General features: G+C 40.1%; 1 protein-coding gene across 7 annotated transcripts in view; it reads left to right on the top strand.

The window, feature by feature from the left end:
* Positions 1-18,062, top strand: part of EBF1 (EBF transcription factor 1) — a 393,446-nt gene that overhangs the window by 16,776 nt on the left and 358,608 nt on the right. For all 7 annotated transcript variants that reach the window (XM_059917603.1, XM_059917602.1, XM_059917601.1 and 4 more), the window contains exon 6: positions 7,241-7,309. In XM_059917603.1, coding sequence (XP_059773586.1) covers positions 7,241-7,309 — 69 coding nt within the window. The remainder of the gene's footprint in view (positions 1-7,240; positions 7,310-18,062) is intronic.

The raw sequence follows: 18,062 nt of genomic DNA, 5'->3' as shown, positions 1-18,062 counted from the left end.
CTTCACTGCAGACATGAAATAGTGAGGGCCCTGGATTTTAAAATAGGTTGTTTTAGATATTTAATTTCTAAACAACTTTCTGCAGTGCTTTCTATCAAGGCTAACGGCACAATAAAACTTTGTGTTTATGTCACAAGAGAGGTATATTTATAGTATGTTGGAGCTACAGATGAAGGAGACACAGAGAATTTAGATCGACAGGAAAGGGCTTGGGATGATTCTGTTTTGTTGTCATCAAAGAAAAAAGAAAAATAAAAAAATAAACACCAGGCAATTGTGTATTAGGTGGCTACAAATTTTTAAAAAATCAGTTTTGTTCTGTTGAGAGGGTAACCCTATTTCATGAGCTGTCTCAAGGACTTACTGCCATGAGATTGTTATTATTGTCTCTCTTTGAGACAAAACCCCTTTGACTTGATGGCATAGAACTCTTTCCATGGAATTCTGGGAGAGGTTCTGCATTTTTGTAAACTGGAATTTATTATACCAGTCATCATTATTACATTTTGCTAATACTTGGTGATTAAGCTCTTAAAAAGTATGGCCCCATGAAGGATTTTTAAAAGCAGGATTCATTCCACAAAGCATTTGATTATAAATGCATCTCCACATCCTGTGTTTAAAATGTGAATGGAAAATAGGAACTCTGCTTGGTAGGTGAGTCTAGTTCCCAGCCCCCCCAGGCAGGGCAAAGCAGATTTTCTCCCTTTCCAGTGAACAGGACAATTGCAGGGGATGGGTGCCGTATTTAGGAAGGCATTTTTTTCCCACTGTCAGTGCCTAACATTGTGGACCATGAGCTCCCAGGGCTAGCCTGGTCCCTTGATATGGCTTGTTCTTCCTTCCTCTTTGGCTGGTTTATTCTCATTTTTTCCTTCAGATTCCCACTTAAGCATCCCCGGTCGTTGGCCTGAACGAGGTCCCCTTATTATGCATTCCTGTGATATCCTGCGCTTTTCCTTCATAGCATGCAGCACATTGTAATTGTGTGTCCAAGGCCTGTCTTTCTTTGCTGGACTAAGAGCTCCTTGAAGACAAAGAAGTTACCCAGTTTTCCTCTCTGCTTTAGTTGCCCATGTGTGAAATGGGGAGAAACTATTGCTTCTCTCATAGGGTGGTTGTTAAGATTAAATGCTGTAATCCCGATAAATGCTTATCATGGTACCTGACACATAGTAAGTGCCGAATGTCTATTGTCATTATTAATAGTAGCAGCAGTAGTATCAGTATTGATATTAATAGAAGCAGTGGAAGTAGTGGGAGCAGTAGTAGCAACATCTGCAGTGCCTAGTTAAGTACCTGGCACAGAGTTGCTCAAAGGGAAAGATGGTAAGAGAATATTGAAAGGAAGGGAAGTGTCTACTAAAATGTTAACATGCTTTGTTCATTCTAGGTGTGCTGTTAAGTATATTTTAATTCATTATTTTAGCACGTGCTATGTGCAAAGCACAGTGGAATGAAGAGCCAAAGAGGACTGGCCCCTATAGTAGGAGAGCTGACAGGTTAGCCTGGGAGAATGAGACCCATAAAACAGATAACTAGACAGCACTGTAGAAAGGGTAGACAGGGATAAGAGGTGAGGCCAAGGACCACAGCTGCTCAGAGAAAGGAGGACATACTTGCCGGTGGGTTTTAGCTGCAGGGATTGGGAGGAAGGTGAGACAGGACCTGGATTTTAGAGGGTGCATGAAGGAGCGTTTTGGTCCATTTGTTGGCAGTTCAGGCAGGATTTCTCTGGGGAGAGGTCTGCAGATGGTGGGCCTTTGGCCTGGAGCTGGGCAGAGAGTCAGGGCGAAGGATAACCAACTTCTGAGGTCTTTTCTCAAAGGTGCAAGGTAAAGCTATGGGCTTACATGGGATTGACAAGGATGGGTGAATAGAAAGAGAAGAGGCCATGGATACGTTCTTGGGCAACCATCTTATTTAGTGTGTTCGAGAATTAGGAAAAAGAACCTTGAGCATACAGAGCCTAGAAATAAAAAGAGGGTGTTTCAAAGACAGGGAGCCATCCATGTAGTAAGTGTAGGGAGATCCAGATAAACTTGAATACTGAGAAAAGCACCAGAAAGTCACTGGTGAACTTCAAGAGAGGACATTCAAGTTGGCGCTGAGGCCCAGAAGCCAGCTTTTATGGGGTTCAGGTGGCAAGGAGTGACGGCAACTCTGGCAAGGGGACAGCTGGACAGTGAAGAAACCAACTCAAGAGAAAAGAAGGAGTGTGTCTTTTTTTAAAGAATGGAAAAACTTATGTTGGTTAACTGAGGGAAAGAATGAGCTTATTACTATTAATCAGACTATTCAGATAACTCATATATCTCATTCTCTAGCCACTTTCGCTAAATGGGTAAGATAATCTTGCTTTTTGTTGTAAAGCTTATAGATGGAGCTGTTGCTTTCCTCCACTTGAGAGAGCCTCTACTTATGGGAAGAAGTTCCATGTCCCTAAGATGAGGATCTGCAGGCCTCATGACCAGGAAACAAGTATATGTTTCTTGCCATGATTTATGAAGCCATGTGTCAGTGCACTAGAGAGATGCCACCTGTGTCATGCTGCTAAGGAAGAAACTCACAAGCTTGCTTTTCCCTCGACTAGCTTGTCTGAGGGATGCATGATCTTGCTGGGGAAAGGGCTGCTGTTTTGAGTCCACAGTGTACGTAGGACACCAGGTGCTGGGTCCCCACTCCAGTGATGGGCCACATTGCTCTCCTGCCACTTGGGTTGCAGGTTGCGAAGGGATGTGAAGTAGTGGGAATCCAGCTCTGTGACAAAGCAAATGAGGAGACTCCGAGTCCCCTGACAGATTCCTGCTTTAGGAAGCAAATGCCAGGTCTGTGCCTGGTGCAGTGCCTGACAAACACAGTAGGAGTCTAAAGAACAGCATTTGAAGGGCTGAAGAGCCATCAGTCACACAGTAAATGAGGACATGATTAGCACTGTAATTTCTTCTGTTAACCTGGTAACTTTTCCCTTGAAGTGCTTTTGCATCTGTTGTTCCATGTACTGTATTGTTTCAGCCCAAGACCTCTCCTGCCTTAAACACAAGTGAATCTGTTCTCCCTTCATTCTGTCCTCTTGCTTAATGCCTGCCTTGTGTACAGTGGTGGTTGGTACCCACCTTTCTCAGTCCTTCTGAGTTCAGTAGAGGGACATAGGGAGCAGTTCAGCTTGGAGAAGGGAGGAAAGAGAAGGCAAGAAAGACCATCACAAGGAAGGAAGACAGGTCCTTGCTCTGCTTGGCTCTGGGCTAGAACTAGGGAGCTTCAGGGGCTTAGATGCCAGCTCAGCCTAAAGGAAGACCTTCCTTCCCCAATTTGCAGTTGATTTTTAGTCTTTTAATAGGAAAATAATATTACAATACAAAGCAGAAGACTGCAGGAATACAGAAACAAAATATATATCCTCTATACTTCCTCACTTATTCCACTCCTTATAGGCTATTTCTTTGAAGTTTCTAGTCATTCATTCAAAAAATACTTCCAGAGGGCCTACTGTGTGCTGCAGTCTGTTCTAGTTGCTGGGGACTCAGGGATGAACAGAACAGTCTAAGGCCCTTGTACTCAAAGACAGACAATAAATAAGAAGACAAATATAAAATATAATGTGATGAGTGCTAGGAAGAAAAGTGAAGCAGGATGAGGGGCTAGAGAGCTCTGGGGGTAGTCAGGGAAGGGCTTTTGCAGGCTGTCACTTTGTGCAGAAATTTGAGTGAAGTGAGGGTATGAACTGGCTTGTGAAACTATTTGTCTCTTCCCCTCACTCCCTCCCTCTCTCTCAGTCTTTCTTTTTTTTCTCCTAGAAGTAGGACCATACCATACATACTATTCTGCAGCTTGGCTTTCTCAGGTCATAATATGATGTAGACTTTTTTCCGTGATGGTGTGTACAAACCCACCTTCGTTCTTTTTAATGCTGCACACAGTTCCATATTTACATGTATATATGTACACACACATATATGTATATGTGTATATGAGTATATTTTAAAAGTGGGCTTAAACTGTAGACACTGTTTTGTTGCCACCCCAGACGCAGAGCAGAGCCCAAGAATCCCGTTTTGGGGGTGATGACTACGTGATGCAGTGACATGACTTGAGAGGCAGGAAACCTGTTGGGCTATTTTTCATACTTTGTATAAGGTTTTGTAAATGATAAATGACCTCCAGCCCTTTAGTCTGTTTTCCTTTCTTCATTATCCCTATTTTATTCCTATTCTATTAGTCCTTCTACACTTCTGTTCTTCGCATCTGCTTTTTTCCCTGGGTCCCTTGGGGGCACAGCAGAGAGGGGTTGTTCTCACTTAGGCTGTGCTTCGATTCAGCTGGCTGCACTCCAGGGCATTTTTATTTTAAGGGGATGAAGAGAGTGCTTAAGGCACAGGGCAAATCTCAGGCCTAGTGTGGCCCTTGCTTGGGGAGGTGGTCTGGCGTATGGGGTGGGGTGGAGGTGAACGTTCCTTTCCTCAGCAGTGTCTGCTCAGAGGGTCAGCTTGGCTTCCTCTATCTGCTACCTTCCTGTTTTCTTGGATTGTATTTTCCCCAGTACATTACATTCATTCATGAAGTCATCCAATCCACCAACCAATATTTGAGCTTCTCTATTCTGTCCCAGGCCTTATGCTACTCATTAGGTAAATAAAATTGACAGTGTGTTCCTTTATGAAGCATATGAGTTAGTAGGGGAGGGGGTGGGAGGAGACAGTGACAAAAAATATGCAAATATATATGTAAGTATATAATTTGCTTTGTGTTTCATGCCCTGAAAGGAAAAACCAGAGGAACCTATCAAGTGTCAGGGCCAGCTTCTCTGAGGAAGGAAGGAGCCTAGAGGCTGAGGCCCAAAGAGGGGGTAGAGGCTGGCTAACTAGGCAGGGCTTGGATGAGGAGCGGTCCAGGCCCGGAGGCCTGCCCGGACCTGGGCCTGAGGTCAGACTGAGCGTGGCCCATTAGAGAGATTGAAGTTGGCCAGTGAGGCTGCAGCTTGGTAAGTTGGAGGAGAGTGACAGGAGACTGGGAGGTGGTCTGGCCATAGATGTATTCTCAGTGCGGTGGGAAGCCATTAAAAGGTCTTGGGCGGTGAAGTTACACAGTCCAATTGACATTTTGAAAAGATCACTCTGGCTGTCATGGGGGGTGAAGAGTAGAGACAGAGAGACCAGGTGGGAGGCCACTGCAGGAGTTAAAGCGAGAAGTGAAAGTGACTTGGATGAGGGTGATGACAGCGAGGAGGGAGAGAATCAGGTTGTCTTGAGATGTAGATTCTAGTCTGAAATTATCATCAGGTGAGTTGGAAGAGTCTCTGGAAGGCATTCAGTCCAGGCAGGACAATGGTGAGGGTTTGACCAGTGGGGATTTGCCCAGTCGCTGTTTTGAAACAGAAAGGAACAAATGGAAAATAGAAAGGAGAAATAGGCCTTCCCATGCATTGCTTTTATCCCTGGGTAAAGACCTGGGCTCTGTCCATGGGCTGCTTTTGGAGACCTGAGCCCTCACACTTAGGGGTGGGTACCACAATCGCCCCATTTTACACCTGAGGAAACTAAGACTCCAGGAGGTGGAATACCTTGCTCCAGCTGCCACAAGCCGCTCGGATTCCAGAGTCCATGTGCTTAACCACTGTGCTCTTCTGGCAAAGCCCTTGAGATGTAGGTGCAAGGGAGTAGAGTTCAGGGAGGATGGAGTTTAGTTTGTAAATTATTATTATTTTTTTTTTTGTATGCATTTCAACGACTATACTTCTCATTCCCTTGTTTCTTCATTTTAGGTATTGGGATCCTTTGGGCTTTCTATCCTCAAGGTACTAGTATAGCAGAACTCAGGCCTGGAGGAAATAGTTTCCTCTGAATCAGAAAAGGAAAGGCTCTTAAGGGAGTGGCGTGGTTTTTAGCTGGGGTTTTGACAAAGGAGATACAATTCTTGCTGTTGTTTTCTGAAGATACGAGAAGCAAATAGAATGAGCACCAAATATGGAAGCTGATTCTCTTTTCAGAGATATAGTTACAGCCAAAAGAGAGACTTCCTAACTTTGCTGAAAGACTCCCTGTGCAGGCGTAATATTTCTGGGTCCTGAAAATGAAGTTCAGTGTTTGTTTCTCTCTAGCAGTCTTCTAAATTTAGGCTCTATGATTCACTAAGTCGAATGAGTCTGTGTGTATGTTTGTGTGTGTGCGTGCGTGCTTGTGTAAGCGAGAGGGAGAAAAGTGCATATTTTATTTGTGGTGCAAGGCAATGTATAATGCTTGGATAACTCCCTCACCTCCTTGACTGATCAAATACGTGCTTTTATAGTGTGCCCTTGGGTATAGACTGGCCAGTGGACACATTTCTTATTTGCAAACAAGTCTCAGATGGACGGATTTCCATTGACCATGGGTAGTTTTCAAAAACCCTAATTTTTTCACTTTTTAGAAGCATCTCAGTTTAAGAAAAAACTGTCAACTTTAAGATCACACGTGGGGTGAGATTTTGATAGTAGGTGCTTTTCTTGCCCTCGTCTGCCTTTTCTCTGACCTAATAAAGAGCGTCCATTGTCGGGCTTTTGCCAGGCTTTGGAGCAACTGTCCTAAATGCTTCCAGGAAACTTGCACAGTGGCCAGAGCAGGGCACAAAAGCCAGAGGATGTGTGGATCTCTGTTTTCTTTTATCTTGCCTCTTTGTCTTAATTATTGTGTTGTACTTTTATTCTTACATTCTGAACATGGTTCAAAAGCAAACAGTTATAGTTTTAGGATTTGGGGAAGGTTGTGGTTGAAGGAAACGTCTCCCATAAAAGAGGAAGGAGAAGAAAAAGGAATCCATTTAATACAAAATGACTGGAGGGGGAGAAATCACTCATACCTCATTATTGACGCGTTCCACACAATTAGTGTGATCTTGAGGGAAGAGTGTTTAAGCCACCCACAACCCTGAATATTCTCATTGGGTAGATGTAATAATAATGCATTTCACAGTGAACTCTTCCAGTCCTGCGGGCAGTGATGGGAAGACCCCATCTTAGGGCTGTCAGTCCTCGCTCTGTGGGAGTCCCTCTCCCTCCCTCCTTTGTGCAGGGAGAGGTTAATCCTGGCCATTAACCCATAGGTGACCCAAATAGAACGTTCTGTCTCAGGGATCCGTTGATTGCCAGGTATGGCTTTGTGGTAATTCTAGCATTTGCAACCCAGCAATTTGAACCTTCTGTCTGCCTAAATGATGATTTTACATGGTAATGGTTGTACTAAATCCTCTTGCTTTTGCTCCATAGCCGCTGTTGTGACAAGAAAAGCTGTGGCAACCGAAATGAGACTCCCTCAGATCCAGTGATAATTGACAGGTAGGGACCGCTCTACTTTCTCTCGGTTCTTTTTCCTCATTATAATGAAACACCTGCCTTGCGCGGCTCATGGGTGAGGGTTAGGAAGGCATGTGGCCGAAATTTGCCTGTTGGTCATGACTTCAGCTGCGCCGAGCTATTGCGATTCCTGGGAAAGCCATATGGAATGTTCTTTGGAGGCCTGTTTTCTTGGATTGCTCCAGTTTTGTGTCTGATTCACGCTCCTAAAGGCATATTTTCTTCTTTCTTGACTTTCTGTGGCTCAATCCTCGCGCTGTGCCAGGAAGCTTCAGAAATAAAATAATAATAGTTTGTGATTTATGAAATGTGGTTGGGTGCTTATAAATATTTAACTTTTATTTGAAAAATGTTTGAATCATTATCACTTTTAGCTACAGTAGTTCTGTTGGACGCAATCCATCTACATTTTAAGGTTTTATTTATGCATAAAAGCAGTTTTAAAGAGATCTGTGAACCAGGATTTTCTACAGTAATTTCCCGTGTTTGATTGTAGCTCATGCTGCCTTGTAGTTGATTAATTTATCCTGCTTGTCTTAATTATTGTGTTTTTAAACAGATCCATATTACTAATCTGACATGACCAAGTAAATCACTGTAGAACAATAAATCTGTTTTAGTTGTTCGGTGCAATTTTGAGTCAGTGTGTGCACAGATTATGCAAAGTTGCATTCCAAATATTCGTTTTACATTTTAATTATTGAAATTCATTGTATGGAAACATGTATGATAAACCATTTGTTACATAGCATTACTCATTGGGAGTTAAATGGCCTCAAGGTTTATAGATACTGTCAGTTGTCAGCTAGGACAAGAGCTAGCACCCTCCGTTAGCTGGAAGAGTCTTACAGGTAAGACTGACTGATCCCTCATTGAGGAAATCAACAGCTGAACAAAAGTCCCTTTTGGGGTTTGGTAATAATGATTTTTGACACCTCTCCCCTGCCCCACCCACCCATCTGTCTTTCCAATTCTTTACTTTTTGGAGGCTTGCTCTGTCATTTTTCAGTTGACTGAAAAAGTGTTTGCTTTATTGTAATTTGTGACAAAACATTGGTTGTTGATTTTGACTTATGTGATTCTTCAGGCTTAAACCCAATTTTGATTGCCAAGTAGCTTTATAAAACTTACATTTCAATCAGATATTTTAACTAACTATCTTTCACTAATACTCACCAAAGACATACATCTTTGCTTGATACGTGAGGATTAATATCTTTGATTCAAAGTTAAAAACATCAATGGTTTAGTGTGTAATGAAGTTGTGTGCTGCCTATGGAATTAGCATAGCATGTTTATCTACAAAAGCAGACATGCCATTATGTAATTTCTTTTTTCTGCAATGGCAGATAAATCTTTAAATGAATAAGATAAAAAATAAATATAACCTTTATGTTGTTTGTTTCACTTAAATACCTCTCTTCAAAATGCCATTTGTTATTTTAAGCAGATTTTACTCTTCTATCAAAAAGAAAGTGTTCTGATCAAAGGACCAGCCCAAATATTCCCCCAAACTTTGAAACTATCAACATTTGGTTCTGCCACACAGTTTCTTTTGGTTCAGATGATGAGAAGAACCTTACTTTGCCATCCGCAATGAAAACACTTTTTTTGCTTTTGAATGGGTTAAGCTTTTAAGTTCTTCGTTTGGTTTTAAGCCGTGACTCTGATATAGAAGGTTGATATGACTGTGGTTTGAATAACATTTGATTTTGACCTGTTTCTGTGGGTTGCGATGGCATAAGAAACTTGACTCAGCAGCGCTGTAATTAGCCCGGCCCGTGTTTTTGAAACAGGATTGTGTTACCTGGATTGCATTAGTGTGGCTTCTATTGTTGCCGCCTTGCATCTGTCCCAGTAGGGTACTTAAAACCTTTCCTTGGCTGGGGTAGTTCAAACAATTTAGGCAAAATAAGTATGCACTTTATATTGTCGGTGGCTTTAGAGATATTACTCATGACATTTATCCTTTTCATTTTTTCTTTTTTGGTTTGACAAAGTAGAAAACGGTGTTGGCCAATCTTGGTCTCTTAAGAGAGGAGTTCTTGAAAAACGGCTGAAACCCAGGGTATCTGCATGAGTCCCAACATATGTTTATTTGCTGGCTGTTGCCACTGTCTCCCATGAACCGTCTTTTCAAGCAGTGATGCCAGCTGATATGCACAACCCCATTTAGCTATTTTTATTTGCATCTGAGTTTTCAGAATTTATTTGTCCTTCAGTCTGCCAAAGGTTTTAAAAGCTCCAGTCCTGTCTGTGCTGATATGTGAAACTTCCATTTTTAACAACAAACGAAGAGAATAACAACAGGAAAAGAACTTACACAAGGAAGGGCAAAATAGAAAAGATTTTTCAATTCCATAAAATTGCTGCAAAGGAAAAAAAAATGATGACAACCGTGTTTGAATTTCATAGTTTCCAATTTGATTCTGTATTACCGATTGCATAATATCTGTGTTACGTGCTTAGGGTTTGATTTGCTTTCAGATTTATGGATGCGAATCCCTGCATATTTTGTAAAAATAGGTTATGGGGCCTGCATTCAGTAGCAATAGTAACTGTTTTTACAAGATGCATACAACGTGCAATTATAGAGCTGAGGGTACAGGCAATCCTTGTGTTAGGATTTAGCATCGGTTTAACACGCAGTCACCTTTTGGGCACCAATAATTTTTAGTTCCCTTTGCTTGTCCTTCAGATTTTGGAAGAACAGTGCTATTTTTATCAGTCAAAAGACTTTTAGCAGTGGTTATTCAGGAAAACTATTTATAGGATTGATAGAAGAGGCTTTCTGGTCATACGGCAATGGTACAGGGTAAGCTATTTCTGTGATAAATTTTGGCTGTATTTTTTGCTGCCGGTGATTTGGGGACATCAGGTCGGCATACTGTATCAAAAAAGTGGAATTAACAAAATCAGCAGTTATATACTGTGATTTAGAAAATGTGTTTCTACTTTCTTCTTTTATAATAACGTGTGACAAAGTAAGAAAAATACGACCCCAACTCTTTTTACGATTGTGACAATTTGTCAAGTCACTTCAAACAAGTTTGGAGGAAAATTTCTGTAAATGTACAAAGTGGGCATCTGGAGTTGACTGCCAGGTTGTATTTCTGCCTAATGCCAAATGGCTTGATTGAGAATTATAAAAAACCAGGCTGTGCCTAATGATCTAGATATCTGGGCTGTGTAGACATGGGAAAAGTCAAATGTGTTATGTTTAATAGCTGATGACCAGGAACTAATAACAGCAAATTTCATTATCGTTGAGGTAAAGGGCTATGTGTGGTAATTATTGTTAAAGTAAAAAGCAAAAAATGACTTGCAGTTATTGGATTAAGGTGGAGATTGATTTAACATATTCATATAGCAACTCATATTTGAATTTAAAAGGTTTGCAATAAAATTCATGTTTAGAAATTGAATAAATTGTAGTTTTATTAAAACATTGGATATCCTTGTGTCCTAACCTTTTTCCTTGGAGTTATCTTAGTTCAATAAATAAAACCTCATTAGGCTATTCCCATTTCAACGAGTTTATTAAATTTTGCAGGAGTAATTAGCATAAGCTGGGCTAATTTTTCTGGAAGACTAATGAGGGAGGTTCTTAATTAGGTTTACTTTGTAAGAATCAGAAAAGATGATAATGACAAAAGTCACATAGGGTAGTCTGAATTGGGAACCCAGTTTTTCTGAATTCATAAAAAAACTTCCATTTTGTATGTGGAAACTTATTTATAAATTCTTGAACTGAATATATTAAGTGTACAGACTGTTATTCCTTATCTAGTTAGTTAGGATTACTGTGCATTCTAGATTTGCTTCACAAAACTCTTTATTTTCCTTTGAGCAATGACATGGATGAATACAGATGGTCTTACAAAAACATTTCTTTCTCCGAAGTATGCTATAGGATTCCTTTCCCATAGAGCCCTAAAGTTTCCGGCCAGATTTGTGTCACTTACTTCTAGTAGGGCAGGATAGGGGATGGCTCAATACTTGTTTGTTTGTTTGTTTTTTCAATTTAAGATCAGTGTGATTGATGAAATAGTTGGATCACTAAATAAAGGGAGAACATAAGAGCCCAATTCTTCATTTCTTTGTGCTGTGGATCATGAGAGTTGACAAGCGGACTGTTTTCTTTTAATAGATAGAAATAATAAAGGATGAAATTCCTCCTCAAATTATCTTCTCCTGTCTTGTGTGAATTTAGACATAGTCCTTTCGGGATATAATGTGGCCTGAGTAACTGGCGAGTTTTGGGTCCCTCACGGCCAATATTAAAAACATGGATTTTTAAAGCCTGCCAACTAATATCCCTCTAAAGATTTTGGGTTTGCTTATTGCAGCTTTAACAGATTTGTCTTTCTTTTCCATTTATAGGAATCTCTGTATCTACATTTGAGATGTAAGTCCTGACATGCAACATTTAAAAAAAATACATGAATTTTGTAACATGAAGAATATAGCCTGTTCGGAATTAGCTCTTCAGGCCACACTTACCCAAGGGTCTCCTAAAAAGAACAAAAGAAGTGTATATTTGTTTTTTTCTAGGATTTTCTAAAGATCTTTCACAACTAGATCACTTTCACTTAGGTGACACTAAACGGGTTTTCTTTATGATTGTTGTCTGAAATAGAATGTTCAGGAGTGAAAATATTGGAATGGCCATTTTACCTGTTGATTTACGTCAGGGTTGTTCAGAGAAACAATTTTATTTAAGATCCATTCTTCATCTAAGAGGTTTAAATGCTGTAATAGGACTTTTCAGAAAAGCACAGTGTTGTCTTATCACCAAGCTAATTTCTTGATTAAATCGATCCTGATGTGTTTATGTAACATATATGTTCATTTGTATAATAGGAAAACAATAGTAAAACTTTAGAATTAGAATATAATTGAGTTTTTTTTTAAACATTGAGCAGGGTGGGCTATATTCTAATTCCTAGATCTACAATCCTAAGATGGTGAAGGCATCAGTTTCCCTCGACAGTAAATGATTTCCCTGTCCTTTATAATCAAACTTAAATCCAAAAATTCACTAAAAATTTTTCCTTTATTTTCTGTAAAAAATGTCCTCAACTAACATGAACATAAACATACTTTTATTAAAGTTGCAGATGAGGCTTTTAGAGTTTCATGGCTTTATTTCATTGACCCTTCAACTCATTATTTTGGTCTTCATCAGTTTTTAGAAGGACCAACCACTAAACATAATCAGTCTCTAAGGTACACAAACAGCTATCTGGGGCTCAAGGAACCAGAGGTATCAATGCATTTCTCAGATTTCTGATACGCCTTTTATATTGCCTGATTTCCTAACTTTGAATGCTCCATTAAAATAAAAGGAGGAGGAATTCACCCTTTAAAATTGCCGCAGGCAGGATAATTGCTGTCCTCTTGGTTGGTTTGAGAGGTTTATGTTTTTCCAAAAGTGAAAAGCCAGCGCTGACACTGAGCGTGAATTTATGGTTGTTTATTAATCCTACCGTATTTAAACATTTGTTTTCTCAGTGGGAATTCATATGTGATTATTAGCGTTGAGACTTATGTGAGAGACTATCATTCTAAATTTTATCACATATCAGATAATACCATTCTGAATGTGAGATTAGCCTGTACACTTGTGTGCAGTTTGCTACTGTGATAAGAAAATAACGAATACAAAAAAAAAAAAAGAAAATAATGAATACAATCAGCTAATAGCAGTCTATATTCCATTTGCTATCAGCTGTTCCCAAATACACAACCAGAATACGTTCAAATGGATTGCAAATATGCTGACAATATATCATAATGCAAAGTACTTTTACATGGTATAATACTACTGCAGACACCGTATAATGAACAACAGTGTTTTTCCTGTAAAGGAAATAATGGCAGCAACTTCCAAGAAATGTATTTAACGGAGCTTCAGAGAATCAACAGTTCATATGTGTAACTGGCCTGGGTGTCAGCCCATGGTGTGGGTTTAAAATCCCATGTCATCATAACTTTGTTTTTGTAACAGTTCTGGAAAAATACAGAAAAGCACTACAAACTCCTCTGTGTGTCATCTAACAACTTTGCACAGTTTGTGATGAGAATATATTATTATATTAAATATGCTTTTACTTTTCTGAAATAAATTGCTTAGAATGGGGAAAAAAACCCAAATCCCTCCCCAAATGCAACTCTCCATTGATAAATTTTACTTGTTTTTCCTTACTTCAAGCACCTGACCAAACTCTTTAATAAAAATTGACCAGATTTTAAAAACTCTGTTTAGAGGCTCATGCATATAAAGAGATGGCATTTTGGTCTTTTTAATTTGCATCAGGTATTATCTGAAATAGACCATTAATTTTTCCTTCTCTCTCCTCCCACCATCTCATCCCTCCCTTTACAAACCGTGTAATTGTATACCATCCGGGACAATATAAAAGTGACCTAAATACTCCAATTGCAATCAGTGAAATATGGTGAACAGTACAGGTTTGTCTTTGGTTGCTTGCTGCCTTTAAAGGTGTGTGTAGATGGAGATAAATCTCCCTCGCAAACTCTTTCTCCAGTTACAAGCCTTTGTCCAGAGGTAAATGAAGGTTTTAACGTTACAGTACTTATTGTAATAGAATTTTAATTGCCTTAACCCTACTAACGTGTGAAGCTGAGTGTGTGTGTGTGTGTGTGTGTGTGTGTGTGTGTGTGTATTTTTCATGAGGAGGGGAATCAAGCCAAAAAAAAACCCTGCATATTTTTCATGGGGGGAGAGGGGGTCACATATGGTAAATGATGCAAACTTAATGAAACTGGTTCTGGGGAAGAGAATGCCACTGGTGTTTCATCCATGTAATATATATTCCACTTTCAGTGGGAACAGAGTGATCCTCAGTGTGCTTTGGGGATTTTTATTTTTGAAGGTGAAGTGCTTGGTTCCAGGTCCAAACTTGCCTCCAAACCCTACTTGGAAAGATGTAACTAGAAAAGCTGGCAAATTATATAGCTTGATCCCACACAATAACCTCTAAAATGGCACTCGGTAACTATACCATCCTGCTAACTGTTTGAGGCACAATAGTTTTGTAATATAATATAAAGTAATAGTGTTAGCCAACACATCTTTAATAAGATATTGTTCGTGCCTTTGCCATATGCTACAGAGCAGCCTCTCACTCGGTGGGCCTTTTGATTCCTCTCAATAAGATTATTTCAAATACTCTAATCCTGAATCATTGACATGAATACAAAAGCCTAGTGACATCTAATAGATGCCTCTTAGCTTTGCTTTTCCTCTTGTTCCTTTCCTTTTTCTTCTCTTTTTACCTGACAAAAAGCTTATAGACACTTGGGCTCTGTCTCTCAGTAGCAGCATGGGGGGGCTCCTCATGAGATATAAAGGAGGAAAAAGGACTGACAGAGGCCCGATAAGCTACAGAGTGAAGGGCCATAGATTAAAAGTAAATGCCAGTAAATCCTACCCTGTACACTTAACTTGTCCTTTTATTGTTTTCTTTAACACTTTCCATGCCAGGAGAGGGAAAAAAGAGAAAATAATAATCACATTGCACGTGTGCATTTTTAATCTGGACATGGTCACTATATGTATCGTATAGTGTTTTGGCAAGATTCTCAAATTTTGGTTCATGTCAACGTTATGGTGGTTTAAAAAAATGCCCCTTTAATCAATATCAAGACTCCCTCAAGAACTTTTTTTTTTGCTCATTTTCTGCTTGATTGACCAAATATTGATACTCTCTACATCTGGTGGGGCAGTGGGTGAGTAGGTCAGAAGAGCCCTTCTGTAGGGTATGAACACTCATGACATGGCATTTCCAGGTTGAAATAACTTTTTCTTTTCTTTTTATTTATTTATTTATTTTTATTTTATTCATTTATTTAATTTTTGGTTGCATTGGGCCTTCACTGATGCACACGGGTTTTCTCTAATTGCTGAGAGCTGGGGCTGCTCTTTGTTGCGGTGTGTGGGCTTCTCATTGCGGGGGCTTCTCTTGTTGCAGAGCACGGGCTCTAGGCGTGCGGGCTCAGTGGTTGTGGCTCGTGGGCTCTAGAACGCAGGCTCAGTAGTTGTGGCGCACGGGCTTAGTTGCTCCGTGGCATGTGGGATCTTCCCGGACCAGGGCTCGACCCTGTGTCCCCTGCATTGGCAGGCGGATGCTTAACCACTGCGCCACCAGGGAAGCCCTTTCTTTTCTTTTTTAATCAATGAATTGGAAATGATCAAAATGAAAGATCAGGATATCTTGTTCCATGATGGTAGCTGCTGCTTTTTTGTGTGACCTTGCTCCCTGCTGTGCCCCAAGTGTTGCCTGTGCTGGACGGTGCCTTCTACACAGGCTGGAGGTGAGACTGAGGCAGCAGAGTGCAGGCAGACAACTTGGCTAATGGTCAGAGGCTGTTTGCCCTCCACCTTCCCAAAGCAACCATGATTTGACTAAAGCTTTTTTTTTTTTCTGTCTAAAGATCAGACTATCATGCTACTTGCAATTTATTTATCATTGTTCAGTAGAACAATAACTTCCCCCTATTTTGAATATGCTTTCCATTCATTAGTATTCTGATCTGTTAGTAGTATCTTAAGGCATCATTTTTGATAGTCTTGGATGCACTATTGGTTGAAGTCCCCTCACAAAAGGAAAAGTTAGTTTGAAGAACCCTGGACCTGTGTCAGGTTTGGTTCCTCTCACATGTACACAGACACACACACACACACACACACACACACACACACACTTGTTACAAAGACAAAAACAAAGATGAAAAATGAGATGTCTCTTTTTTATTTATTAGGAAGTTTTTTAGAAAAGAAAGTTGGTTAAGAGTTATCTTTGAAGCTATTACAATGTTGAAAACTTGTATTTGCTACACGGTCTTTTTTTCTTAAAGCCAGATTCTAATCTCAGGTGTATGGCGTACATCTCAGAATATCTTTCAAAAAATTGAGTACTTCTTTCTGCGGCTATAGGAGTAGGAATGTCCTCTTCTGGCCATCCGGCATGTTTTCTTGAAGACCAGCGTCTGAATCCTGGCCTATGAGCACCTTAAAACAAAACAAACAAAATGCCTGACCATTGTGAATTTAATAGTAACTTACATCTGAATGGAACTTGCAAAGTTATTGGTGACCTTTAAGGGGTAGTATTTCAGAGAATTCTCTTCACACAAATGTTAGGGCACAAATTAACTCCATTTTACACACATGTAAACTGAGGCACACAGCTGAAGGAACTTTTTTAGTGACAAAGCAAGTGATTAGAAAATCGGTGTCCTAGCTCTCAGCCTGATCTTTTTCCTTCTCAATTGCGCAGCTGAAATAAAATACTGTTTTCAGTATTTCATGTAGCCTCATTTATTTTTCTTGGTATCCACATTTCATCCTTTGCATGAATCAATCTAAACCTTTTTACCTAAACAGTTTCCTTAGTAGATCTGGCACTTAACCTCTGGGATTAAAAATAATAGTAATAATATAACATAAATTGTTGTACCCATTGCTAGAGCAATATTTGAGTTCTTGTGTCCTCATTTAATTTGATGAGTAAACCATTGTGTGTTTCACTAGGGGAAAAAACAGGCACTAATCCAAAGAGAAACCTGGGAAAAGGCAGAGTATAATGGAAAAGGCCTAGAATTTGGAGTCCATTGGCAGAAAATCAAATCCCTCCACTATTAATTCCCAATACCTGAGCCTCATGGGGTTCAGTTTTTTTCATCTTTGAAATGGGAAAATCATCTCAATTTTGAAGAATTGTGTGGGTTAAAATACCTAGCACAGAGTTCGGCACAAATTAGGTGCTTGAAATCAGGCAGCTCTTGCAATCTGAACATGATATATTCCATATGGATTGTTATTCTTAATGTGATGATTGCCATGGTACTTTCTTTTTTTTTTTTTAATTCTTTATTTTATTTATTTATTTTTGGCTGTGTTGGGTCTTCATTTCTGTGCGAGGGTTTTCTCCAGTTGCGGCAAGCAGGGGCCACTCTTCATCGCGGTGCACGGGCCTCTCACTCTCGCGGCCTCTCTTGTTGCGGAGCACAGGCTCCAGACGCGCAGGCTCAGTAGTTGTGGCTCACGGGCCCAGTTGCTCCGCGGCATGTGGGATCCTCCCAGACCAGGGCTCGAACCTGTGTCCCCTGCATTGGCAGGCAGATTCTCAACCACTGCGCCGCCAGGCAAGCCCGCCATGGTATTTTCTAATAAGCAAAATTACCTTACTGAAGTTTATCATGGTGACTAAGTCCTCTTGGTGAGGAGTTACTCATTTTTTTTTCTTTCCACAAATATTTATTTAGCGTCTACTATATGCCATGCACTGTCTTCAGGGTTGGGGATATAACAGTGAATAAGACACTCATGGTTCCTTCCCTCATGGAGCTTTTAGTGCCTCAGAGTTGAAAAAAAAAAAAAAAAACTGGAATAGTAAGTGTAGAAAAGAATATATTGATTTTTTTTAAAAAAATAGGAGAATGTTATTTCAGATAGATAGAGATCATGGTGCAGAGGAAAAATATCCCTGGGTTCAAAGTTGCCTATTAGCTCTTACTCAGTGGTATTGAACTTGGGCAAACTCCGTGGTTTTATTGCACTCCTCTGAGGCAGTCTACACATTGGTTAAGACCACAGGCTGTGGAGTCAGACTGCCTGGGATCAAATCTGAGCTCTGCCAGTGTTAACTTCGGGCTGCGGTCAGATCGCCTCACTTCTTTAAGCGCCAGTTTCTTCATCTGTAAGACC

Source organism: Balaenoptera ricei, chromosome 3, assembly GCF_028023285.1.
Source record: "Balaenoptera ricei isolate mBalRic1 chromosome 3, mBalRic1.hap2, whole genome shotgun sequence".
Classification (NCBI taxonomy): Eukaryota; Metazoa; Chordata; class Mammalia; order Artiodactyla; family Balaenopteridae; genus Balaenoptera; species Balaenoptera ricei.
The sequence above is the reverse complement of the archived record's forward strand: the minus strand, read 5'-3'. Positions and strand labels throughout refer to the sequence as shown.